This window comes from Chiroxiphia lanceolata (genome assembly GCF_009829145.1).
Source record: "Chiroxiphia lanceolata isolate bChiLan1 chromosome W unlocalized genomic scaffold, bChiLan1.pri scaffold_40_arrow_ctg1, whole genome shotgun sequence".
In the NCBI taxonomy this organism is placed as follows: domain Eukaryota; kingdom Metazoa; phylum Chordata; class Aves; order Passeriformes; family Pipridae; genus Chiroxiphia; species Chiroxiphia lanceolata.
In genome coordinates this window covers 550261-575938 of record NW_022476499.1, presented here as the reverse complement: position 1 = coordinate 575938, position 25678 = coordinate 550261, and the positions used below count along the sequence as shown (strand labels likewise).

Sequence of the window (25678 nt, the reverse complement as noted above, 5' to 3'; positions counted from 1 at the left end):
GAGATGCCCTGGGGCAGCTCAAGTGCCCAAGTGGGACAAGTACCCCAGGGTGTGTGGGAGCCCTTTGGAGCAGGAGCTGGTGGGCAGGAAGGGCCCAGCTGGGGAGGGGCAGGGAATCCCCCCCTCCAGCCCTGCTGCCCAGGCTGAGGAGGGTCCTCTCCAGCCCAGCAGGACATCATGTGCCCTCGGGGGCTGGGCTGCCAGGGCTGTTCCCAGCAACTGACTGGCCAAGGAGGGCAGGCAGATTCTCAGGGGTCCTGAGGGTCATCACAGAGCTGAGCCCATCCAGATGAAAGACTTGGGGAGGTCAGGAGGAACTGGGACATAGGGAATAGGATATTTGGGGGAGGGAAGAGGGGCTTGGTCAACAGAGATCAAAGATTTTGATGAGGTAAAACCAGGTTCAGTTAATGCTGAGGGTGCTGCAGCACTGCCTGTGCAAACACTCCTGATATGCCTTTCCCCTCTTTGTACCCTCAAGCCCCAACACTATATAAAAGTGCTGCCCCTCCCATTGGAAGGAATCCACTGCTCTACTCCCAGCCTCAACCTGACCTTGAAGGCAAAGCCCAAACCCAGAAATCCAGACTCTTTGTACTCCAGTGCCCAGCCCAGACCTGCATTGTCAGTGTGAAAAGCCAAGCTTTAATCCTGACCCAGCCCAAAAAGCTCTTCCCCTAATCATGAACCAGACACTGCCAGCAGAACAACAAACCCCCCTAAGCTTCTGCCTAATCCCCACCCTGAGCTCTAAACCCCAAGCCCTGACCATTCAGCATCCCCACAGCCCTTGGGAGCAGGGCAAGGACCTGGAGGGCCCAGAGCAGGCCCAGGGGGTTGGCAGAGGAATGGGAGGTGACCTGGATCTGCTCAGCCTGTGGCACACAAGGAGCAGAGGGGTGGCAATGCTGGCAGGAGTCAGCTGTGTCTCAGGATGCCAAAAAGGCCCAGAGCTGGCAAGGGGTTGGCAGGTCACCTCTGTGCCAGCCCTGCCAGGCAGCAGCAGCCTCGGGCACCAAGAGTCAGGGGAACTGTCTGTGCACAGCCCTGAGAGCTGCCCCAGCTGAGAGTCACTCTCAGGGGCCCTGAGAGGAGGACCCTGGGCAACTTGGTGCAGTCAAGGCACCATTCTGACCCTGAGCAACCCCAGGGACTCCAGGGACCACTCTGACACTGCCAGGTGTTCTGGAGCTGGAGGGATCTGCAGACACTCTGCAACCTCCTGGAATCAAAGGAATCTGTTGGGATACGGGGACCAAGGGAACCTGGGACTCAGTGGAGCCTCAGGAAATCCAGGGACCATTGTGACACTGGAGAACCACATGGAAACAAGGGCCATCTGATGCTCTGGAACTTCCTGGAACCAAGGGGCCATTGTGTCACTCTAAGGACTTCTGGATTCAAAGGAACACAGGGACACTGTGGAATCTCCTGGAACCACAGGGCCACTGTGGCATCTGGGGCCTCATGGAACAGAAAGAACCCTGAGACATTTTGGAAGCTCATGGGATGAAAAGGGCCCTGTGACAATAAAGGGCCTCAGAAATGCTGAATGCTGAATCATTTTGGAACCTCGTGGAACCAAGGGGCCATCGTGCCACTGCAGGGTCTCATGGAAACAAAGAAACCCTGGGAAACTGCAGAGCCTCCTGAATTTAATGGGCCATTGTGACTCAGGGCAATCTCCTTGAGTCAAGGGGCCACTGTGACACTGCCAGGCCTCATGGGATCAAAGGACTGTGAGGACACTGTGGAATCTCATGGAGCCATGGGGCCACTGTGACTCCCCAGAACTCCATGGAATCAAGCAGACCTGCTGCCTCCCCCCCACCCCTGCCGGCTCTGCCAAAGCTTGGGCACCTCTGGAGTCAGCATTTCCTTTGGCAGCACAACTTAGACAAGATAGTTTTCCAGAGTTGGCTTCTCCCCCTCTTTTCTATGGTTTTCTTTTTCTGTTTTTTGTTCCCCTGAGGGGAAAAGGGGGAAGGGAGGCACATGTTGATCTCTGGTTTTATCTGTATACAAAAGGGAGTTGGGGTAAGGGGAGGGGGAGAAAGACAAAGCGATTTCTCTCTCAATTCTCTCTCTTTTATTCCATTCCCGCCTCCCTCGCCACACCCCGGGCGACTGTTTCACCGCCGCCACTCCTCGCTCAGGGCTGATGTCAAACCCATATTCAAGAAGGGCAAAATGAGGACTGGGAGAATTACAGGCTGGGCAGCCTCTGTCCCTGGGATGGGGATGGGAGGGCTGCTCTGGGGAGCCCCCCTCGCGGGGCAGCTCTTTTAGCTCCGGGCAGCAGACACTCCCCCGGCGCGGCCCTTTGGTTTTCCTTGGTATATTCTCCGGAGTCGATTCTGTTCCGAGCTCGCCCCCCCTCTCTGGCGACCCCCACCAGGGCCCGTCCCGGGGCGGCTCCCCCAGGGCCCCGCCCGCCGCCGCCGCTCCCCGGGGCCCTCCCCGCTTCCTGCCGGGATCGGACACCGCCGGCGGCCCCGGCCCTGCTGGGCTCCATCAGCCTGAGGAATTGCTCCAAAGGAGGGGCCGGGGGCTTCCTCTTGGGCTTCGTCTCCCTGGCGCTGGGGCTCGGCTTCTACCTGTGCCAGAAGGTGAGGGGGGTCCCAGGGGTCGTGTGTCCCCCCAGAGCGTCTGTGCCCCCCCGGGGATCCCCCACCCCAGTGTCACCCCCTTTTCTCTCCCCACAGAGCTCCTGAGCCGCCGGCGGCCGCAGCCCCTCCCCAGGGCCTCGGGCCCAGCCTGGACCCGCCCGTCCCCACGAGGATTTTGGGGGGGGTCGTGTGTCCCCCCCTCCCCTGCTGTCACTCTGCCTCTGCCCGGCTGCTCCCAGTGACCCCAGGAAAGCTGCTCAGTTCTCCCCAGTCTTGGTTATTCGGGGGCAATGGGGGAATCCCAAGGGATGGAACCAAGTTTGGGGGGGCAGAACCAGCCCTGCGATCGATGAGGAATTGGGACCCCCCTGTGTTCCCCCAATGTCAACCCACCCTGGAGGGGCTTTGAGAGGGCACCTGCCCCTCAATGGGCACCCAGTGCACACCAAAAGGTGCTGGGAAACCTCCAAAACCTCCCCACAGCCCCTCAAGGACACCCAAACACACTCAAAGCCCACCCAGGGTCCCCACCAAATCCCTTTTTTTGGGGACTTCGCTGGGCACTGGTGGTGCTGGGAGCCCCCCTGGCTGTGGGGGAGAAGCTCTTGGGTGAGTGGGGGGTGGGAAGGGGGCGGTTGGTGGGAAAAGGGGGGTCAGAGTGGAGAAAAGGGGTGGTGGGACCCCAAACTGAGTGGGAGGGGAGTGGGACCCCTAAAAGTGGAAGGGGGCAGGGCACTGTAGTTTGGGGGCTGATGGGAATAGGATGGGAGAGGTCAGAAGAGTGGGGCAGATCCTGGGCAGGCTGGGGATTGAGGGACCATGGAAAAGTGGGAGGAACAGGGAGAAGGGTGGAAAAGGGGGGGTGGGTCTGGCAGGTCTGACAGTCCCATGGGGGTCTTTGGGCACAGGGAGGTTCGTAAAGGGGGTGGCCCCCCTGAGCTCCCAACTTCCTCTGGGGTGCTGGGGGCTGCTGGATCCAATCCCAGCCTTGGATTATGCCAACAGTTTCAGTTTGGAGGAATTACAGAGGTGTGACTGAACCACTTTTGTCCCCCAGGTTTTAATGATGGCAAATAAAATCTATTGGTAGAAATGAATTATTTAGGGATACAAATGATCAGACAAAAGATCTTCATCAGAATTATTTCCTGTACAATAGAAACACTAAAACTACCAGGAGTACAGGATAAGATAGGACAGTGCTCTACAGTAAAACAATTGTTGAAGCAATTCTACTAAAGCTGGCACAAAAGCAATAATTCTTAATTAGAGAGGGATGGAACTCCCCCAAACCAACGCTCGTGGGAAGATCTCTGCTCTCAACCTCCAGGAGTGACCTTGGGGGGTCCCCAGCCAAGGCAGGAATCTCCACACACCCTGCAAGAAGGGTTCTGTTGGAAGAAGCTCCCCCAGGGAAAGGGGACTGGCCCTTTGTGGTTGAAAGGGATGGACTGACAGTCACTGGACTCCAGGGGTTGCCTCCCCATCAGGGGGTGTATTCAGGGTGGAAGCAGTGGTCGAAGTTCTTCCCGCAGTCGGGGCACTCGTAGGGGGCCCTTACTGGTGGGTCCGTTGGTGTGAGGTCAAGTTACCGCTCTGGGTGAAGCTCTTCCCACACTCCCCACACTTGTAGGGCCTCTCCCCGGTGTGGATGCACCGGTGGATGATGAGGTTGGAGTTCTCCTTAAAGCCCTTCCCGCAGTCGGTGCAGCGGAAGGGCCTCTCATCCGTGTGTGTCTGCTCATGCCTGAGGAGATGTGAGCTGGTTGGAAACCTCTTCCCACATTCCAAACATTTGTAGGGCTGTTCCCCGGTGTGGATGTGATGGTGGCGGATCAGGTGAGAGTTATGCCTGAAGCTCTTCCCACATTCCAAGCATTTGTAGGGCTGTTCCCCAGTGTGGATGCGCTGGTGGGTGACGAGGCTGGACCTGCAGTTGAAGCTCTTCCCACATTTCCGACACATGTAGGGTTGTTCTCCAGTGTGGATGCGCTGGTGTCGGATCAGGATGAAGTTCTCCCTGAAGCTCTTCCCACATTCCCCACACGTGTAGGGCCGCTCCCCAGTGTGGATCATCTGGTGTCGGATCAGGTTAGAGCTCATCCTGAAGCTCTTCCCACATTCCCCACAGGTGTAGGGCCATTCCCCAGTGTGGATGTGCTGGTGTTTGAGGAGGTTGGAGCTCATCCTGAAGCTCTTCCCACATTCCCCACAGGTGTAGGGCCGTTCCCCAGTGTGGATGTGCTGGTGGGTGAGGAGGTGGGAGCTCTTCCTGAAGCTCTTCCCACATTCCAAGCACCTGAAGGGCTTCTCTCTGCTGGGAGGCTGCTCAGGGACCACCAGGTCAGAGCTCTGCCTCAAGCTCCGGCCGCCTTCCTGGCACAGGCTGGCTTTTTCCTCCTCAGAGCACCCTGGGCTGGCTTTGGAGCTCCTCCTGTGGGGGGATCTCTGGCCCTTTTCCTCCCCGCTGCCTTCCTGCACCGTGGAGCCCTTCAAAACGGCCTCTCCCACCAGGGTCTCAAGGGGGGATTTGTCCTCTGGGCTCTCCGTCCTCACCTCGGGGCCTGGGGCAGGAAGCAAGAAGGACAGGGAGGGGATTTGCCTCCGGCCCACAGGGAAGGCCAAGGACATCCCCCCAACTCCGGCCCCGGCAGGACGGCGGCGGCAGCGGGGTTGTCCTGCAGCCGGGGCCATGCTCGGCTGACAGAGCCAGCACAACACCGGCCCAAAGAGCCACTGACTTCCTCCTCACCTGCCTGGGGGGCCCAAGGCATCTTCCTCTTTCTTGCAGCCTCCTTCATCTGGCCAAGCTTTGGGAAGGAGAAATCCTGACGGGGGGGAAAACAAGGGCTGAGTGCATTGGCTTGGGGGTTCCTCCTGCCCAAGTCCATCTCTAGAACTCACTGGGCATCCTGTGTCCATAAAAACCACCAAAACACCAAGATTCAGGCCAGAAAAACCCAAACCACTAACATCAGGCAAAAAACCCTCAGAAATAGAAAGAAGACCCTAAGGCCCCAAAGTACAAAAAGCTGAAATTCAGCTAAAAATACTCCAGAATATGAAGATTAGCCAAAAAAATCTCTCCCGGAAGTTCCTCCTCTTTGATCTCTCCCCTCTGGGGTTCAGAGGGTCTCCCCTGTCTGAGATGCTGGGGGTCCTACTTATGGATGCTCGCAATGTTGGGGGTCCAAAGGGTCCCTTCTCCTCTGACTCTCGCCTTAAGGGTGCCGCATTCCCAGACATTCCCCCTCTCCAGGTTCTCCACTCAGTTGTCCCAGGGATCCCAGGGGTCCCCACTGTCCAGGTTTCCCCTCATCCACTTCCCCCATTTCAGGCTCCTGGGTCGCTTCTCTCGCCCTTTTTCCATCGTGGCCGTTCTGCTCACCCAACAGTGGCAGGTAGGGCAGGGAGAGGGGTGGAGCAGCAACAGCAACAGCAGGAAAACAAGCGCCTCCCCCCTCATCCAGCGCATGCCTGGGAAGGGGGAACTCCACCCAAATATCCTGGGGGAAGCACGAGGGGTCGGGACATACTCGGGCTGCCAGCACAGATTTCCTTGCGAAGTCTGCACTGAGTCAAGCTCTGGAGAGGAGATTGTGCCCCATGCATGGGATTGCAGAGGGGCCCTCAGGTCCCCAGCAGGAATCAGCAACCAGCAACAGACACAAAAGGCCCCCTCGAAGATTTCTGGGGGAGTGTCCTGTAGGGAGGGGACAGTGTCACCCCACCAGGGTGGGGCTGGCACCAACACCCCCGGCTGCCCCCGGCCCTGGGCAGCTCTGCTGCCACAGGCTGTGCCCTCACCGTGGCCCTGCAATGGCCCTGCTTGTCCCTCACTCGTGGCCCTGCCCACATCCCTGTCCCTTGGCTCTCTCTCTGCCAGCTCAGTGTGGGGCACATGGGCTGGGGGTCCCTCCCAAGCCCTCCGGGCAGCTGGCGTTGGCTGGGGGGATGTGAGGGCTGGGTCTGCTCAGCACAGCCCCGGCCTCGTGCCCAGCGCCTCTTTCCTGACCCACACAAGAGCTTCCCGGCCCCCCCAGGGCTCCCCTGATGCTGCCCCTGCTCCTGGCCCTGCCTTTGCTGCTCCCTTGGCTGGGGCAGCGGCTGCAGGGGGGGATGGCAGCAGCTTCAGCTCCACGGCACTTCCTGGGGGGAGCTCAGCCTGGGGGGGACGGGCAGGGACCTGATGGGGATGGACAGGGGCCCAGCAGGGACAGACAGGGCCTGCAGGGGAAGGCACAGGGACAACCTGGCCCCCCACACTGCCAGGGCTGTCTCTGCTCCTCCTTGCAGGCTCCGTGGCCAGGCACAGTTTGTGTTCCTGGGTGCCCACCGTCTCAGCACTTGCAGCCGCTCAAATCAGCGCCCGCAGCTCTGCAGCAAAGCCCCAGCTCACCTGGCACACAGGGGATGGACACAGCACCTTCTTGGGGATGGGCACTCACAGCTTTGTCTCTTCCCCACCACGGGGCTCTCCTTCCTCAGCAGCACCTCTGCCTTGCACTTATTCTCAGCCTCACCTCAGGGACAGCTCTGGGCTCACCTCCGCGCCACTTCTCAGCCTCACCTCAGGGCCTGGGCTCAAGGACAGGAACCTGCAGGGAGGGGACATGAGGTGCAAGCTGAGGGTTCCCTGCTTGCACTGGCCTCTGGGCTTCTTTTTCCTTCTACAACCAGCCCACAACTTAGCCTGCTTTTCTAACACCACACATTTACATTTGGAGATAGATATGGACAGACATCTCTATCACCCTGGGGATGGAGCCTCAAGCATGTGCTGCCATAGGAATGGGAATCAGAGAATCACAGAATCAGCTGGGTTGGAAAAGACCTCCAAGATCATCAAGTCCAACCCTTGATCCAACCCCGCCGTGCTTCCCAGACCATGGCACTGAGGCCACATCCACTCTCACCTTCAACACCTCCAGGGATGGTGACTCCACCCCCTCCCTGCCCAGCCCATTCCAAGGCCTGATTACTCTCTTGGGAAAAAATTCCTTCCCAATATCCAACCTAAACCTCCCCTGGCACAGCTCAAGACCCAGCCCTCTTGTCCTACTGCTGCTTCCTGGCACAAGAGCCCCACCCCCACTTGGCTACACCCTTCTGGCAGGGACTTGCAGACAGTCAGGAGGTCTCCCCTGAGCCTCCTCTTCTCCAGCCCCAACACCCCCAGCTCCCTCAGCCTCTCCTCACACCACTTGTGCTCCAGAGCCCTCCTGCCTTCCAGCACATCAACACACCCCCAGCTTGGTGGCAGCTGCACATTTGCTGATGAAATGCCTGGTTCTGCAGGAGCTGCAGATGCTCAAGGGGTAGCAGGACCAAGTCAGGGACCTGGGGGGGCCTGGGGGGCTTTGGGGTGCGGGAGGGTCCTGGGGGAGCTGGGGAGGGGCTTTGGGGATTGGGGGTACAAACCAGGACAGACCAGTACAGACCAGTACCTCCTCACTGCTCCCCAGATCTCTCCTGGAGCTGGGCCACGTTGTCCTGGGACACCTGAGCCCCCCCCAGTGCCCTCCCAGTACAGCCCAGTGCCCCCAGTACAGCCCACTGTGTTCCTGTCCCAGGGTGCCGGGTGATCCCTTTTTGAGGGGGATTGGGAGGGATTTTAGGAGGAGTTGGGAGAGATTTGGGGGGATCTGGAGGGTTTGGATGGGGATTTGGGGGGTTTTGGGGGCCTTGGGTGCATTTGGGGGAATTAAAAGAGTCTTGTGGGCACTGGGGGGTCAAAGGTATCTGGGGGGAGGGGATTAAAGGAAAAAAAGGGGAGTTGGGGGACATTTGAGGGAATTAATGGGGCCTAGAGGGGGAGAGGAGGGGCTTCCCTACAAGCAGGTCAGTCCTGAGACCCCCCTCGTGTCCCCAGGACCCTCTTGGTGTTTCCAATTCCCCCCTTGACACCCCCAATTCCACTGTCCACAAACCCCTCCCTACTGTCCCCAAACCCCATCCCTGATGTCCCCAACCCTCCATCTCACCCCAGGAGCCCCCCCTGGACCCTCTGACCACAAAAACGTCCCCTCCCCCACACTCACAGAAAGGCCAAGGGCATCTGGGGACACACTGGGGACAGTTGGGGGGCTTTGAGGGGCACTGGGTGATTACTGGAGGATACTGGGACACACTGGGGGGAACCAGGGGGCACTGGGGGCTTACTAGGGGATTACCAGGACACACGTGGGGACACTGGGAGGTTACTGGGCCATACTGGTGTTGCAGAATGATTCAAATTTAGTAGTAGAATGGCTAAGGCTTAGTAGGAGAGTAGGCCTAGAGAGCAGCACTCCAAAGTAGTAGGTTAGCAGCCTTGTTCGTGAGAATGGAATGTACTGAAGAGGTAGGAACAATAATCAAAAGATTTAGCCAAGCATGTATATAACGATTTGTTACCTTAGATACAGTAAGGGTCTGCTGAACAGTTTCTATGGGGTTTCTATGGAGTAGGACAACTTAAACAGATTTATGATTAAAAGTAGATGATTACCAATTGTTATCAGTATGAAATATGAGTTTGTGCTTGTAACTAAGTGTAACTGCTTACAAGTAAGAACTGCACGTAGACATGTTTGTGTAAAGGTATAAAAGCTGAACTGAAAATGAGGGTCTTCAGAATCCTGACTTGGGACGCTAGTCCTCAGGTTCCCGGGCCCTAAAATAAAGCACCCATAAACCGGCACTCTGTTGGTTTGTGTTTTCGTTACGGGCAACAGTTTTCTGGCGACCCAGGTGGCACTCCGGGGGTAGCTGGGGCAGCTCACGAGCTGATCCACTCCATGCCGGCAACCAGGTGATTTCTGGGGAGACATCGACCCGTGCCCGACCCCGCGCCCGCCGGACAACCATCCAGGTAAGCCCGGAGGTGCTTTATTCTTTCAGGTTTGTTGGTTGGGAGCCTGCCCGTAAGACGGGACTGTGAGTTTACCCGCTGGGTTGGGCAAAGGTTTTATTGGGAAGCCTAGGCGCTGGTCGTAAGACGGGGCGAAAGCCGCGCTGAACCAGCACTTGTCACTCATAGTGAGACTTGACAAGTTGGTGTAGGAAGGTATTGGTTTATACTGTTCGTATCGAACTGTTTACTATTTGTATTGTACTGTTTGCTGTTCGTATTGTACTGTTTATTGTGTGATTGTACAGTGTGTGTGACTATGATGCCTTTTAAAACCTTTAAGGCACTATCTTGTGCAGAAAATGATATCCCTAGTGATTCTCCGCTTGGTTGCTTGTTAAAACATTGGAAGGAAGGAAATTTTGGACAAGAGTTAAGTAAGAGACAATTGATTGATTATTGTAATAATGTATGGCCTCAATATGAAACAGAAGGAATGCAGTGGCCTAGGAATGGTACATTAACTTCGGAAATTATAACCCCCTTGATGCAAAATTTACGAGAGAATGAGAGGTGGAATGAAATACCGTATTTAGATTTGTTTTATTATTTGGAACGTAAGACTGAATGGCAAAAGGAATGTGGTATGTTGGTGTTAAAAGAATTAGATGATAAATGTATAGGATGTCAAGAACCAGAGGAAGATGTGTTTTTGTTAGTCTCCCCCAGCATAACTCCAAGTGCGCCCCCGGGAGATAGTTTCTCTTCACGTGGGAGGGCACGATCACCCACCATGCCCCCGTTAGAATCGTCCTCGGATAAGGAAGTAACGAGAGGGCGAGAATGTGGTTTTGATAGAACTCCGCTAGCAGAACGGACTCGGAGGGGGCGAAGAGAAAGGGGAAGGAGTAGAGAAAAGAGACGGGGAGGGGGAAGGGAGACAGACGTTTCGCCCTCACCCCCTAGATTGATGGCCCCTTTGCGGGAAGCAGTTGGAGCGGAGGGGGGAAAAGCTGTGGTATTGTTAGATACAATTCTGGATTCAACAGAGAAAGAAATGGTATTAAGGGTGATGGTAGAAAGAGCGAAAGAAAGAATTCGAACTCTGCCCCGGGCAGCGCGGGGAACAGTAAATGATTTCGTGCTGCAGGAAGATCCCGAGTGGGATCGGAATGTGTCTGGAGATTATAAAAGGTTAAGAATTTACCAGGAATTATTAGTAGAGGGAGAGTTGACAGAATTTAGAATAGATATTGGAGCTAGTTTTTCGGCAATGAATAAATTGATGGGGCCATTAAGTGATTCAACTGCATGGGTGGTAGGAGTTTCAGAACAAATAGAGGAGAAGACGTTTCTAAAACCCCTAGATATCAAATTTAGAGGAAAAGAATTAGATCATCAATTTTTGTACATGCCCAACAGTCCTGACTGCTTACTAGGAAGAGATCTGCTCTCAGCCTTGCAAGCTAAAATTATATTTGAAAAAGGAAGGGTCAAGATAGAAATTCCGGAAGAGAACTTAGCAAAAATTTTTGTTGTAAAAGAGGTAGAAAAGGAAGAGATACCGCAGGAAATAGAACAGGCTGTAGTGCCTTGGGTATGGGAAACAGGGGTCCCTGGAAAATCCAAAGCTGCTACTCCAGTTAGAATAGAATTAAAAGAAGGAGCACAACCCGTTAGAGTGCGACAATACCCAATTAGTTTAGAAGCTAGGAAAGGAATAGCCCCAATGATCTCACAGTTTCTAGTTTTAGGGATATTAAAAGAATGTGAGTCAGAGTTTAATACTCCCATTTTTCCAGTAAGAAAGCCTAATGGTAAGTATAGGTTAGTACAAGACTTGAGAGCAGTAAACCTCATTACAAAAGATATCCACCCAGTAGTAGCAAATCCCTATACTTTGTTAACATCTGTTTCTGAGAGATTTCAGTGGTTTACAGTGATTGACTTGAAAGATGCCTTCTTCTGCATACCACTGGCACAAGAAAGTTGGAAGATTTTTGCCTTTGAATGGGAAAACCCAGAAACTGGACGGAAGCGACAGCTTACTTGGACTCAGTTACCGCAAGGATTCAAATATTCACCTACGATATTTGGTAATCAGTTAGCAAAAGAACTTGAAGAATGGAAGACTGCTCAGGTAAAAGAATCTCCTTTTTCACATATAATACCACAAAATGTAGATAGCACCTTTTTGGGGGCTACAGAACAAGGACTCTGTCTACCCATTGAACTGTTAAACATGCTGGGGCAAGCAGGCTACCGGGTTTCAAAAGAAAAGGTTCAACTAGTAAAGCAGAAAGTTATTTATCTGGGATGTGAAATTTCACAAGGAGTTCGGCGTTTGGGTGCAAATCGTATACAAGCAATATGTGCTATCCCAGTACCCCGAAATAATCAAGAATTAAGATCTTTTCTAGGAATGGTCGGATGGTGCAGGCTGTGGATTCCCAACTTTGGGCTGACTGCCAGACCATTATATGAAGCAGTAAAAGAGCCCAAGCTGACCTGGGGGACGAAGCAGGAGAAAGCATTCCAGGAACTGAAAAGAGCCCTCCAGGAAGCACCTGCCCTGGGACTACCAGACCTAACCAAAGAATTCCAGCTTTATGTCTGTGAGAGACAACGAACGGCTTTAGGAGTACTCACTCAGCGGTTGGGATCCTGGAAGAGACCGGTGGGGTATTTCTCCAAACAGCTGGACGCAGTAAGTGGGGGATGGCCGGGGTGCCTCAGAGCCGTGGCAGTGACGGTTATTCTAATTCAAGAAGCACGAAAATTGACTCTGGGGAAACACATGGTGGTGTACGTGCCCCACATGGTCATAGCAGTTTTGGAACAAAAAGGGGGGCATTGGCTCTCATCCAGCCGTATGTTACAATATCAGGCTCTGTTAAGAGAGCAAGATGATGTTGAACTGAAAATCACTAACCATCTCAACCCAGCAGAATTCCTTAGGTCTACAAAGGAAGAAGGTGTCCTGGAGCACGACTGTGTAGAGACCATTGAACAGGTCTACGCGAGTAGAAAAGACCTGAAGGATGAACCACTGACAGATCCTGACTGGGAGTTGTATACTGACGGATCTAGCTTTGTGGAGAATGGCACCAGGTATGCTGGGTATGCAGTGGTCACTCTACAACAAGTGATAGAAGCAAACGCACTACCCCCAGGTACGTCTGCACAAAAGGCCGAAATTTGGGCATTGGTGAGAGCTTTAATACTAAGTCAAGGAAGGAGAGTTAATATATGGACTGACTCCAAATATGCCTTTGGAGTAGTTCATGTTCACGGAGCACTTTGGAAAGAGAGAGGACTTCTTACTTCTCAAGGGACATCAATTAAACATCGAGAATTTCAAGGTAATCGACAGGCTGACCAAGCGGCTAAGCAAGCCGCCAGAGAGGTATGGACTCAGATGGCTCCTTTACCCGTTCGGAATAATCCAGCAATAGCAGAAATGAAAGAAAAACCATATTATTCACAAGAAGATGAGAAATTAGCTCAAATAACAGAAGCAAGGAAAAATGTTAAAGGGTGGTACATTACTCCTGCAGGACAAGTAATCTTACCTGTCAGAATAATGAAAGCAGTACTCGAAACGGAACATAATAAGTGCCACTGGGGTGCAGAAGCAATGGTAAAATTTTTGAAAAAGAAGTTCTCTCAGACCAGATGTTAACACTAGCAAAAAGAGTAAATGCAATGTGTCCCAGGTGTATCAAAAATAACATAGCAGTCAGAAGACAGGTACAAATGGGAAAGTTACAGATAGGACAGTTACCAGGAGACTATTGGCAAATAGATTTTTCTGAGTTGCCTAAGGCCCAATCCTATAAGTATTTGTTAGTATATGTTTGTACCTTTTCAGGATGGCCAGAAGCCTTTCCATGCAGGACTAATCAAGCAAAGGAAGTAGTTAAGACTCTTCTGAGAGAAATTATTCCGAGATTTGGGGTACCTCTAGGGTTATCATCTGATCGAGGGCCACACTTTACCGCAGGGATAGTGCAAGAAATATCTGCTATATTAGGAATAACATGGAATCTCCATACACCATGGAGACCGCAATCTAGTGGACAAGTAGAGAGGATGAATCAGACATTGAAGGGTCAATTAAAGAAAATTTGTCAAGAAGCAAAAATCCCGTGGCCCCAAGCGCTACCTCTTGCCTTGCTGAGAATCAGGATTAAACCCAGGGAAAGAATAGGAGTAAGTCCATACGAAATATTGTATGGCAAGCCCTATCATGCAGCTACCTATCAAGGGGATCCTCATGTGGTGGGGGATCAAGCAGTGTTTAACTGTGTGTTATCCTTAAATAAAACTCTCACAGCCCTCAGAGGAGCGCTGCAGTGGAATCGACCTCTGCCCCTGGAGAATCCGGTTCATGACATTTCTCCAGGAGACCAAGTCTATGTGAAAAACTGGTCGGTGGAACCGTTAAAGGAAACATGGGACGGTCCTCGCCAGGTGATAATGACCACTTACACGGCGGTGAAGGTCGAGGGAATCGACAATTGGATCCATTACACCCGAATCAAGAAGGTTCCAGTCTCGTGGTCGGTAGAACCTCTCTCACCTACAAGGATGGTATTTCGAGCCAACCATTGAGGATCGTAGTATTTCTGGGGTTGATGAGTTTAGTAGAGACCACCGTGAGAATTGAGACCCCAGATCCTTATTTATTTGTACCAGAGCACACTGATGTGAATTTAACCTGTTTATTTTCTGATGACCAGGGAGCTGAATTAAGAGATGTTAACGTCAGATGGAGATGGAGAGATCAAGATCAAATCATGACAGAAAGAGTGACAACAGTTTGGGATGCTACACAACAAAAGGGTTACACCGTTCTGCAGGTACCCAAGGTGTCTAAAGCTATGGAAGGGACATATATGTGTGTAGTTTGGATTTGGGAAAGTTTTGATTATGGAGATATAGAATTGCGCACGATAAACACAACTCAGAAAACGGTGACCAAAGTGCGAGTTATGCCCACTAGGAAACAATCAGACATGTGGGATGGTCCTCCCTTAAAAATCAATTGTACCTTCCAATTTGATGATTGTCAAAAATCAGTTAAAGTAAAATGGTGGAAATTGAATATGACAAATCAATCTTGGGAATCACAAAATCAAGGAGTTAGCTGGTGGTCTAATAGTAAGGAAGGTAAAGGGTGGCTGAATATTTCTGATCCCAGAGTAGGAAAAACAGAGGGTACATTTCTTTGTGTGGTCTCATGTGGAAAAGAAAAGATTACGGGATAAGGACAGCAGTGGCTGTACCACATCAAGGAGTAAGAGTTAGACCAGAATACAGTGTTTACCCGGCCCAGGAAGGAAGCGATCTGACTTTAAGTTGCAAAATTTCAGAAGGACAGTATTCTGAATATGGGTGGTGGTTTAAGGGACAGAACTTGAAAGTCGGGAAGAGACATCAGATTGAAAAGAGGGCAGATGCAATAGTTTTGAAAATCAAAGAAATACGAAGAGGAGAAGATGAGGGCCAATATACTTGCTGGATAAATAGAGATGACTGGTGGGATACTGGAATTACTGTCGTCTACATAAAGACTGAAAGAACAACCCGGCAAGTAAGTAACCTGCAGATTCCAGATAGAGAAGTAGAACAGGAAAACCTAGTTGTAGGCCTAATTCGTGATTTTGGGAAAGTACAGAATGTCACAAAAATCACTGCATGTCTCCCTATGCCTCATGCTGCAGGAGACCCAATCCCATGGGGAATAATTCCAGTGCCAGAAATTCCTAAAGTGTTTAAGAATACTACATGGAATTGCAGATTTGTAACCAAAACATGGAATGAAATGACAGATGCATGTTTATTAAAAGACAAAATGACCAAAAAACAATGTGAACAGATGCCCGGATTTTTCCGATGGGTAGTAGTTGGGACATGGGTAACAGGCGAAGACATTGGCCAATTAAAGGGATCTTGTTTAGTTACAGATTTGGTAACATATCCCTGTTCTAAAGTTCCAGTTCAAATAAAACGAGAAAAACAAGAAGAAGTATGTCAAAATATTACTAGCTCTACAACTATGGAGGAGTGGCAAACGATTTGGGGACCCAGCCTACTAGAGACTTATAGTTATATCGGAAAAGTACAGTGGTGTATTCACTGGAAAGGGAAAAAGAATCAAACTTATTCTGCAGGTAATAGAGGAAATCATAATTGGAGGACAGAAACACGTACAAAGGAGAATTGGAATTGTATTCGAATATACACATGCGATACCCCAGACGATGAAATAGGCTTGATACCAGTCAAAACACTCTTGCAGTTAGGATGTGAATGTCGAGGATATAATCATACTATTAAAGGATCTGTGAGAAACATTGATTGTCGTACCACCACCGTTAGGAGTCCAGGAAATTTAGTGTGGGTAATGGGGCATGGCCAGTGGACCACCCACATGCCAATAGATGGTCCTGTTGTGCCTGTCACACTAGGGATACCTACTCTCTGTCCATTCTGGAAACAGGATAAGTTAACATCAGTAGAAATACAACCACGGGGAAAAAGAGAAATTAGTAAGGACATTGATGACTTGAGGTTGGGAGATTGGCATGAACCATCAGCAGGAGTTAAATTTGGATGGGTATTAGAATCTTTGTTTGCACCAATCTCAACATACCGAAACAGAGAGATGTTGTTTAAATTAATGGGACAAACTGAAAGGTTAGCAGCGGTCACTAAGAAAGGATTTAAAGATCTAAATTTACAATTACAAGCCACCACTAGGATGACAGTACAGAATCGAATGGCTTTAGATTTAATCCTATTAAAGGAACACGGAGTCTGTGGATACCTGCATGCAAAGGATGAGCATTGTTGTGTGCACATCCCAAATGTCACTCAGGAAGTAGAGAAAGATATTAGTCAATTAGAACAAATTGACGAAAATGTTCATGAATTACAAAAGGAAGCAGAACACAATTGGATAGGAGAATTATTCAGCTCCCTAGGTCTTCATGTGTCAGGATGGATATCTTCTGTTATCCAGTACGGAATATTGATTGTAATAATTATTGTCATAGCCATGATTGTTTATAAGTGTCTTTTAGGAATGATTGTAAAAGAAGGTCAACATACGAGACGCATCATGAAAGCCATAACAAGAAAAGAAGTAATCTCACCGCAAGATGGATCACCTCCTGTTCATCAAGAAACTGCAACCTGAAGATTGCTATATTTGAGCATCCTTGCAGGAAAAGCCTGAAGAATGCTCAAAAGGGGGGACATGTTGCAGAATGATTCAAATTTAGTAGTAGAATGGCTAAGGCTTAGTAGGAGAGTAGGCCTAGAGAGCAGCACTCCAAAGTAGTAGGTTAGCAGCCTTGTTCGTGAGAATGGAATGTACTGAAGAGGTAGGAACAATAATCAAAAGATTTAGCCAAGTATGTATATAACGATTTGTTACCTTAGATACAGTAAGGGTCTGCTGAACAGTTTCTATGGGGTTTCTATGGAGTAGGACAACTTAAACAGATTTATGATTAAAAGTAGATGATTACCAATTGTTATCAGTATGAAATATGAGTTTGTGCTTGTAACTAAGTGTAACTGCTTACAAGTAAGAACTGCACGTAGACATGTTTGTGTAAAGGTATAAAAGCTGAACTGAAAATGAGGGTCTTCGGAATCCTGACTTGGGACGCTAGTCCTCAGGTTCCCGGGCCCTAAAATAAAGCACCCATAAACCGGCACTCTGTTGGTTTGTGTTTTCGTTACGGGCAACACTGGGGGTTACTGGGTGCTCACTGGAGGATCACTGGGCCACACTGGGGGGCAGTTGGAGATCACTAGGACACACTGAGTGGTCACTGAAGGGGTTACTGGGCCATACTGAGGGTCACTGGGATACACTGGGGGCACTGGGATCCCCTTACCCAGATGTGGTACATCTCTCCTCCTGGATTTTCGGAGGCACCCACAGGACCCCTCCCCTGGAGACTGAGAGACCCCCTGAACCCCACTGCTGGGCTTTAGGGGACCCTCGGGCCCCCCTCCCTGTGGGGTCTCTGTGTGCTGAGTTTTGGGGGTCTCTGGGGTTCGGGACAGGCATTGGGATCCCCTTTCCCTGGGGTCAGTCCGCCGACACAGAGACCCCATAAAATCTCCTCAAAACCCCCGAAATCCCCTCAGAAATCCACCTCTGGACCCATCCAAACCTCTTCAAGGACCCCACAAATCCACTCAGAGACCTCATCCCTCCCCAGCACCCCCTAAACCCTCTCAGTGACCTCTAAAACCCACCTGGGACGCCCCCAGACCCTTTTAGGGACCCCAAAAACCCCTTCAGGGACCCTCAAAACCATCTGGGACTCCCGAAATCACATTAGAAACCCCCAAAACTGCTTCAAAGACCCCCCCAAAAGGCCTCCCAGGATCTCCCAATTCCCTCGGAGACTCCAAAACTCCCTCAGGGACTGTCAACCCCTCCCTTAAGTCCCCTCAGGACACTAAACTCATTCAGAGCACCCCGACCCCCAAAACCTCCTCAGGGACCCCCCAGGGACCCCAAAACCACAGAACAGCAAAAGAGCTTTCTGTAAAGGAAGAGAGCAGAAAATCTGAGAAGGAGGAGACCAAGGAAAAACTGAAGCAAAGCAATAAAATCATCCTGGCCCTTGCAGTTTTTCCTTCACCTTTTTCTCACTTTTCCTTTTTTTAGGGTTCTTTTTTTCGTTGGGTGGTTTTGATTTTTTTTTTCCGAGGGACTTTCTCGGAATCGAATCGAACATCCGGGTTCTTGGGAGGCCCCCGGGCCCCGCAGCCCCCGAGAGGGTTCCAATGCCCTGCGCTCTGACCCTCGGGAACCCGCGAACACCCCTCGCTAAACCCTCCCGAGCCCTCCAGCCTTTCCACCCACAGCCGCGCTCCCCGCAGCCCCCGAGGGGATCCCCAGACCCCGCTCTCCCGCACCCCCCGCCAGCTCTCACAGACAAGGGCAGGCCCCGCCGCCATCAACGATTCCCGCTCTGCGCGCGCGCCGCCTTTAGAGAACACCGCCGCAGCCAATCAGCGCGGGGCCACGCCTCCGCACGCCTGCCGACGCGCCTGCGCGCCGCGCGGGGCAGCACGGGAGTTGTAGTCTTGTCGGATCATAGCGGCCATTTGCACGTGAGCGGAGTGAGGATTTGGTTTTTTTTTCTTTTTCTGTCTTTTTTTTTTCCCTCTCTTTTTTCTTTTTTCTTCTTTCTGCTTTCTTTTTTCCCCCTTTTTTCTTTTTTTCTTTTTTCCCCTTTTTACTTTTTTCTTTCTTTTTTTTCTATTTGTCTCATTTTTTCCTGTTTTTTCTGTCTTTTTTTCTCTTTTTCTCCTTTTTCTCTTTTTCCCTCCTTTTTTTTCCTCGTATTGGCTTTTTCTCTTTTTTTTTTCTTTTTTTTTCCTTTTTTTTACATTGTTTTCTATCAGTGGTATTTTCAAGGAAGATTTAAACACAAATCAAAAAAATCTCCAGGTGCAAATCTTAAGACAACAGATAATCTGGCATTGTTCCAGGTTCCTGAGGATTCCCAAGATCACAAACACTGAGACATGAAGGGTGCCCACACAAAAAACAGCTTTCCCTGCTTTTTTCCACAGGTAAAGCAAGTGTGGAAAGGGCACTTGGCCCCAGGTAAGATGCTTTTACAGCTGCTTTAAGCAGCCCAGAGTGGATCTGACTGGCAAATGGGATTATGCCCATGCTTTCAAGGAGGGGGATGTGATGTGATGTCACAGCGGAGGGTGTGATATAACAAAGGAGAATGTGATGTCACAGAGGAGGATGTGATTTCCCAGGGGATGACCTGACATCACACCTGACCTGTGACATCGCATCACTGTTGTGACAAAGGGGCATTTGTGACATCAGGTCATCCCATGTGAAATCACATCCTCCTCTGTGACATCACATTCTCCTTTGTTATATCACACCCTCCGCTGTGACATCACATCCCCCTCTGTGACATCATATCCCCCTCTGTGACATCAAATGTCAACCATAACATCACAGCTCCCTTTGACATCACATTCTCCTTGTGACATCACATCCTCCTCTGTGACATCAGAGTTCCCCTGTGACAACACATCCTCCTCTGTGACATCACATCCTCCCTTGTGACTGCACATCCTCCTCTGTGACATTGCATGTCTCCTATGACATCACACCCTCCTCTGTGACATCAGATCCTCCTCAATGACATCACAGCTCTCTGTGACAGCACATCCTCCTCTGTGACATCACATCCTCCTCTGTGACATCACAGCTCCCCTGTGGCATCACATCCTTCCTGTGACATCACATTTTCCTCTGTGACATCGCAGGTCTCCTATGACATCACATCCTCGTCTGTGACATCAAATCCTTCCTGTGACATCACATCCTCGTCTGTGACATAACAGCTCACTGTGACATCACATCCTCCTGTGTGACATCACATCCCGCTCTGTGACATCACATCCTCCTCTGTGACATCACAGTTCCCCTGTGAAATCACACCCTCCTCTGTGACATCACATCCTCCTCTGTGACATCACATCCTCCTCTTTGACATCAAATTCTCTCTGTGAAATCACATCCTTCTCTGTTACATCACAACTCCCCTGTGTCATCACATCCTCCTCTGTGACTTCGCATCCTCCTCTGTTACATCGCATGTCTCCTATGACATCACATCCTCCTCTGTGAGATTGCATCCACCTCTTTGACAGCACATCCTCCCTGTGACATCACATCCTCCTCTGTGACATCACACCCCTCTCTGTGACATCATATCCCCCTCTGTGACATCCCATCCTTCTCTGTGACATCGCATTCTCCTCTGTGACATCGCATGTCTCCTATGACATCACATGCTCCTCTATTACATCACATCCTCCTCTGTTACATCACAGCTGACTGTGACATCTCATCCTTCCTGTGACATCACATCCTACCCGATGCAATTTAAGGCCATTTCCTCTCTTCCTGTCACTAAAGGCTTTGCAGAAGAGACCAACCCCCACCCCACTAAAACCTCCTTTCAGGTCATTGCAGAGAGCAATGAGGTCCCTCTTCAGCCTCCCCTTCTCCACACTCAACCAGCCCAGTTCCCTCAGCCGTCCCTCAGCAGACATGTTTTCCAGAGCCTTCCCCAGCTCCGTTCCCTTCTCTGGATACGCTCCAGCCCCTCAAGGGCCTTTTGGCACTGAGGGACCACAACTGGACTCAGCACTCCAGGTGGGGCCTCCCCAGTGCCCAGCACAGAGGGGCAATCAGTGCTCTGCTCCTGCTGGCCACACTCTTCTCCACAAAGGCCACGATGCCCTTGGCCTTCTTGTCCCCCTGGGCACACTCTGCCTCATATCCAGTCTCTGTCAAGCAGCACCCCCAAGTCCCTTCCTGCTGAGCAGCTCTCCAGCCCCTCTGCCCCCAGCCTGGAGCGTTCCAGGGGGTTGTTGGGACCCAAGTGCAGGTGCTGACACTTGGCCTTATTGATCCAGCCTGTCCAGATCCCTCTGCAGAGCCAAAGTCGGGCCACCAGCAGTCCAAGGTGTCAGTTCTGCTGCCCCTCCTTCCTTCACTCAGAAAGGAAAACTCCACCATTTTGGGATCTCTGTGCCCAAGACGGTTCTGACCACCACATCCCCCACCAGTTGCAGAATCATGGAATGGTTTGGGTGGGAAGGGACCTTAAAGAACAACTTGTTCCAACCCCCTGACTCTACATCAGGTTGTTCTGAGACCCATCCAGCCTGGCCTTGAACACTTCCAGGGATGGGGCAGCCAGAACTTCTCTGAGCAACCTGTGCCAGGGCCTCACCACCCTCCCCATAATGACTTTCTTTCTAATATCCCATCTAACCCTTCCCTCTGTCAGTCTGAAGCCATTGCCCCTGTCCTGTCACTCCAGGACCTTGTAAATAGTCTCTCTCCATCTTTCTGAAGATCACAATTAGATCACCCCATGGCCTTCTCTTCTCCAGCCTGAACAATCCCAATTCTCTCAGCCTTTCCTCACAGCAGAGCTGCTCCATCCCTCTGATCCCCTTGCTACTCCCCTCTGCACTCGCTCCAACAGGTCCATGTCCTTCCTGGGCTGGAGCCCAGAGCTGGAGGCAGCTCTGCAGGGCTGACAACATTACAGCCCTGTGTGTTCCAGCAAGGACATGGTGGAACCTCCTGGAGTAAAGGGGCCATTGTGACACTGTAGGGCCTTCTGGAGCCAAAGGAACCCTGGGACACTGGGGAATCTCATGGAATCAAGGGGCCATTGTGACACTGCAGGGCCTTGTGAAATCAAAGGAATCCTGTGGAACCTCATGGAACCACTCTGGAACCTCATGGAACCAAGGATTCATTGTGCCATGAAGGGCCTCATGGAACCAAGGGAGCCCTGAGACATTTCAGGACCTCACAGAATCAAGAGACCATTGTGACACTGAGGAACCTCGGGGACTCAGAGGCCATTGTGACACTGCAGGGCCTCATGGAACCAAAGGATTCCTGGGACACTGTGGAATCTCATGGAACCAAGGGGACACTGTGATATGTGGGACCTCCTAGAACCAAAGGAGTCCTGAGACATTTTGCAAACTCATGGAATCAAGGGTCCATTATCACACTGCAGAGCCTTACGAAGCCAAATGGACCCTGTGACTCTGTGGAACCTCATGGAATCCAGTGGCCATTCCCACACTGTAAAACCTCATGGATACTGTCACGTTCCCATTATCAGAAGACGCCTCTGCCCCAATTCCGCTGCAAAGGAGACCATGTGCCAAAGTCAGCAGTCCAGGTTTGACTTAACAGTAAATAGGAGGGAGAGAGAGAGAAAGAAATAGAAAGAGAGAGAGAGAAGAAGGGGTGGTGGGAAGCCAGTGAGAGAGAGACAGAGATGAAGTAAATGTATCACCCCATGTAGATCCCTGAGGCTCCCACCGGTCCTTCTTCACCCTGCTCTGCTCGGTGGAGGGTCCCCAAGTTGTGCTTCTGGGCTATCATTTTATACAGCCCAAGCCCCGAGTATTCAGGGGGGTAGATGCTGTTCCCACAGTTTGGGCTGGCACGTGCACAAGGACTTGCTTCCTTTCCCACAGTTTGCCACGGTGGGAGTTTTGCCCGGTGTGCTTCCAGTCTGCAGGTGGGAATCTTTGTCTGGATGGGTTCCCCAGACCTGCCTTACCAGCCCTGGCTTCCTCTTGGGGCTGTCTGCTCTTTCCCACACTCTGCACAGTGCAATTCTGTCCTCGGTGCTACTTCCAAAGCTTCACCTCCCTTTAGGCCTTGGAATTAAATGCCTTCCTGTTTGCCACCAGTGCTTATGTGTTGTGGTGCCTTATGGGATTTTCCTGCTTTGACAGTGTTTTGAGACAGTTCACTGTGCCCTTCAAGACCTTCCATGTGCACACACCCCCCACTCTCACCAGTGTCTGACCCTCCAAAGAACACCAGCCCTGATGATTTGTAGCTCCCACTCCAGTGGTTGGCACTTGGAGCTCCCTCCGTACCCAGAGCTCAGAGCTCCCTTGTGCCAGAAAGTTTAAAGAGATTGTGCCTCATTCTGCCAAGACAACCCTTGGAAAAAAGTGTCCCTCTGTGTTTCCTGGGATAAGAGTACTCCATTGTCACCTTCCAAAACCTTGGAGGGGTCCCAGAGATCTCCAAGGAAGGAATTTGGGGCCTCAAGCCCATGACCCGTATATAGAGGGTGAGGACTCAGGGGTCAGTGGAGGACAGTAGAGGAGTAGCCTGAGAGGTCTGGAAGGGGGGTGTCAGAGCTGGTGGAGCTTTTCTTGCTGGCAGAAAACAGCCTAAGAAAGAACTAGTGCCACCAAGGGCAGCTGGGGTGGCCTAGACTGGTGACAAGAAGTCAGAAATTTCCCTCCAAGGTCATTGTTGTGCTGCAATATGTCACAAAGAAAGAGTCTGGATGAGCCCAAGGCTTTGTGTGTGCAGGAAGAGCCAGGGAGGACGCAGAGATGTCAGTGCAGGAAGGTGCCAGCCAGGTGGGGCAGTCGGGGGGATGACGACAGCCTGCAGGGAAAGGGGCAGGGCATGGACACCGTAGGACAGCCTGGGCTGGAGAGGAGACAGGGAGGGGGAGAAGCTGAAAGGCCCTGACACAGCCACCTTCTGCAGGCCTTTGGCCAGGGCTGCTGTCTGCGCCCCTGAGGCCAGGAGGAGGGGAGTGCCCCTTGCAGTCCTGGGGCCTCCTGGCCTCCTTGTCCCTGCTCAGCAGCCTGGCAGGTGCCACCCCATGGTCCTACCCTTGGCATTGCACATCCCACATCCCAGTGCCCCAGGAAGAGCCCTGAGGAATGAGGCAGGGACAGGATCTGCCTTCCCAGGGGCTGGGGGTCAGGGCTTGGCCCCTTGGATTAAGGAAACAAGTGAAGGTTTCTTCAGCATCAGAGTCACCTTTCCCTTGCTTGTCCATCCTTGTCATCACTGTCTGCAGTTTTCTGCTCTAACTGGAACCTGGGAACACGTTCTCAGTTGTGTCCCTCAGTGAGACTCATTAACAGTACAAGAAACTTCAGTATTTCAAACTCATTTGGACTTGTTGAAAAGTTGTTTGAACTTCCTCTCAGGGACTGAGTCTCATGTAAACAACATCAAAGCCCCCTGAGGGTCATGAAATGCCTGGGGCTGTTGCTGTGCTGCTGAGCTGGGCCGGGCTCCTGGCACACAGGGAGTTGCTGGCAAGCAAGAAGAGCTTCAAAGAGACAGCTCTGCTGGTGAGCAGCTCCTCTGCACAGCCCAGCAGGGCTGAGGGCACTGCCAGGCCAGCTCAGGGACACCAGCAGGGCACAGACAGAGCTTCCAGGGGCTCAGCACTGGCAGGAGGGCTGAGAGCTCCCTGCAGGAGGAACCTTGGCAGGGCTGCACATGGTGAGTCTGGGGCTGCAGGGCAGTGCAGGGGCAGCTCCTGGAGGCATTTCCTTAAGCTGGCCCAGCCCCAGCTGATGGGATGGGGGTACAGGGGCTGTTTTGGGGCACTTTGGCAGAGCTGTGAAGCCGGGGGTGCAGCCAGGGGTGCCCAGGGCTGTGGGGCAGAGCAGGGTCCTGCAGCCCAGGGCGCTGTGCTGGGCAGGGACTCTGCTGCCTGCCAGGGGCAGCTCTCAGCCGACCCGGGGAGCTGCTGCCAGGGCTGGGGCACAAGGGCTGTGGGCAAGGAGCAAACCTGGGAGGGCAGCTGAGGGAGGATCTTTTCCATGTCTCGCTGTTGCAGGGTCACACCTGCTCACAGTTCCACACCACTTCACCATATTGAATGGAGAATTTTTTGCAAAGCTCACAAAAGACAGGGGCTACAGGAAAGGAATTAGTCCTGAGGTGTGTTTCCTGCTCAGGCATTGTAGCAGAGACATTGTTCTCTCAGGTCAGGAGGCTGCACTGAAATTCCAGCTCTTTTACTCCCAGAGATGAATATTTCAGGCAGTCTCAGAGGTGAGCACAGGATCCTGGGCAGTGCTGAGCCTTCCCTTGGGTGTGGGCACTCTCCTGTCCCAGCCCTTGGCTTCCCTGTGGGAGGGCTCCTGTCCTGCTCTGTCCAGCACAGCTGCACCTCTGGGCTGGCAGAGGGGACACTTCCCAGAGTTGCCCTTGGAAACAACATTGTCCTGCTCTCATCACTGCATTGTGGATGTAGTTTTCAATATTTGTTTGTGTGAAATCAAAGTGAATGTAACACAAGGTAAAGAGCAGAGGAGATGGGAAACAGGCTGAAGGACTCTGCAGCTCTCCTGCCTCTGCTTTAAACCACAGAGAGCTGAGCCCTTTTCTCTCCTGTCTTTTCTAAAGATTCCTCACATTTTTAGCAATAAAAATGAGAATATTTACTCCTAAAAAGAACACTCTACAGATTTAATGGTGGAACATATTTAACAGAAGAATTATTCTAAAGACAATAGAAACCTCTGTTCTGCAGACCACATTCTTGTGAGTAGGGGGGTCAGAAATGGAGCTTTTCTATTAAAGGTGGGTCACATCTGACATCCCTTGTGATCATCAGAGCTGTCACAAACCAACTCCATGTCGCCACTGCAGCAGAGCAAAGCTGAGCCCTTGGCAGCACATGGGCAGAATTCTTGCTGCTCACACCACTCTGAGCCAGCAAAAGGGAAATACAAATGGTTTGGGGGGATTACTGTGAAAGATGGAATATCTTTGCTGAGAAGCGTATCTCCTAATTGTTCCCTGTCTTTTCCTTCTCTGAACACACCCTGTGCTAAGGAACAGCAA

The 25678-nt window shown here is 51.6% G+C and overlaps 1 protein-coding gene across 1 annotated transcript; it reads right to left on the bottom strand.

Annotated features, from left to right (window-relative positions):
* Window positions 1–3492: 3492 nt before the first annotated feature.
* On the bottom strand, window positions 3493–18526 carry LOC116781332 (zinc finger protein 239-like). The gene is made up of 4 exons (XM_032677025.1): window positions 18408–18526; window positions 7009–7207; window positions 5362–5437; window positions 3493–5173 (listed from the first exon to the last, which is right to left on the bottom strand). Exons 3-4 carry the CDS (start codon window positions 5408–5410, stop codon window positions 4167–4169), a joined length of 1056 nt encoding a protein of 351 aa, XP_032532916.1. The 5' UTR covers window positions 5411–5437; window positions 7009–7207; window positions 18408–18526; the 3' UTR covers window positions 3493–4166.
* Window positions 18527–25678: the final 7152 nt, after the last annotated feature.

Excerpts from the sequence above, each read along its gene's own strand:
- LOC116781332 (XM_032677025.1), bottom strand. The coding sequence starts at position 5,410 with ATGAAGGAGGCTGCAAGAAAGAGGAAGATGCCTTGGGCCCCCCAGGCA. Across the intron at positions 5,174-5,361 it reads GCCTTGGGCCCCCCAGGCAG|GCCCCGAGGTGAGGACGGAG; the intron begins GTGAGGAGGAAG and ends TTCCTGCCCCAG.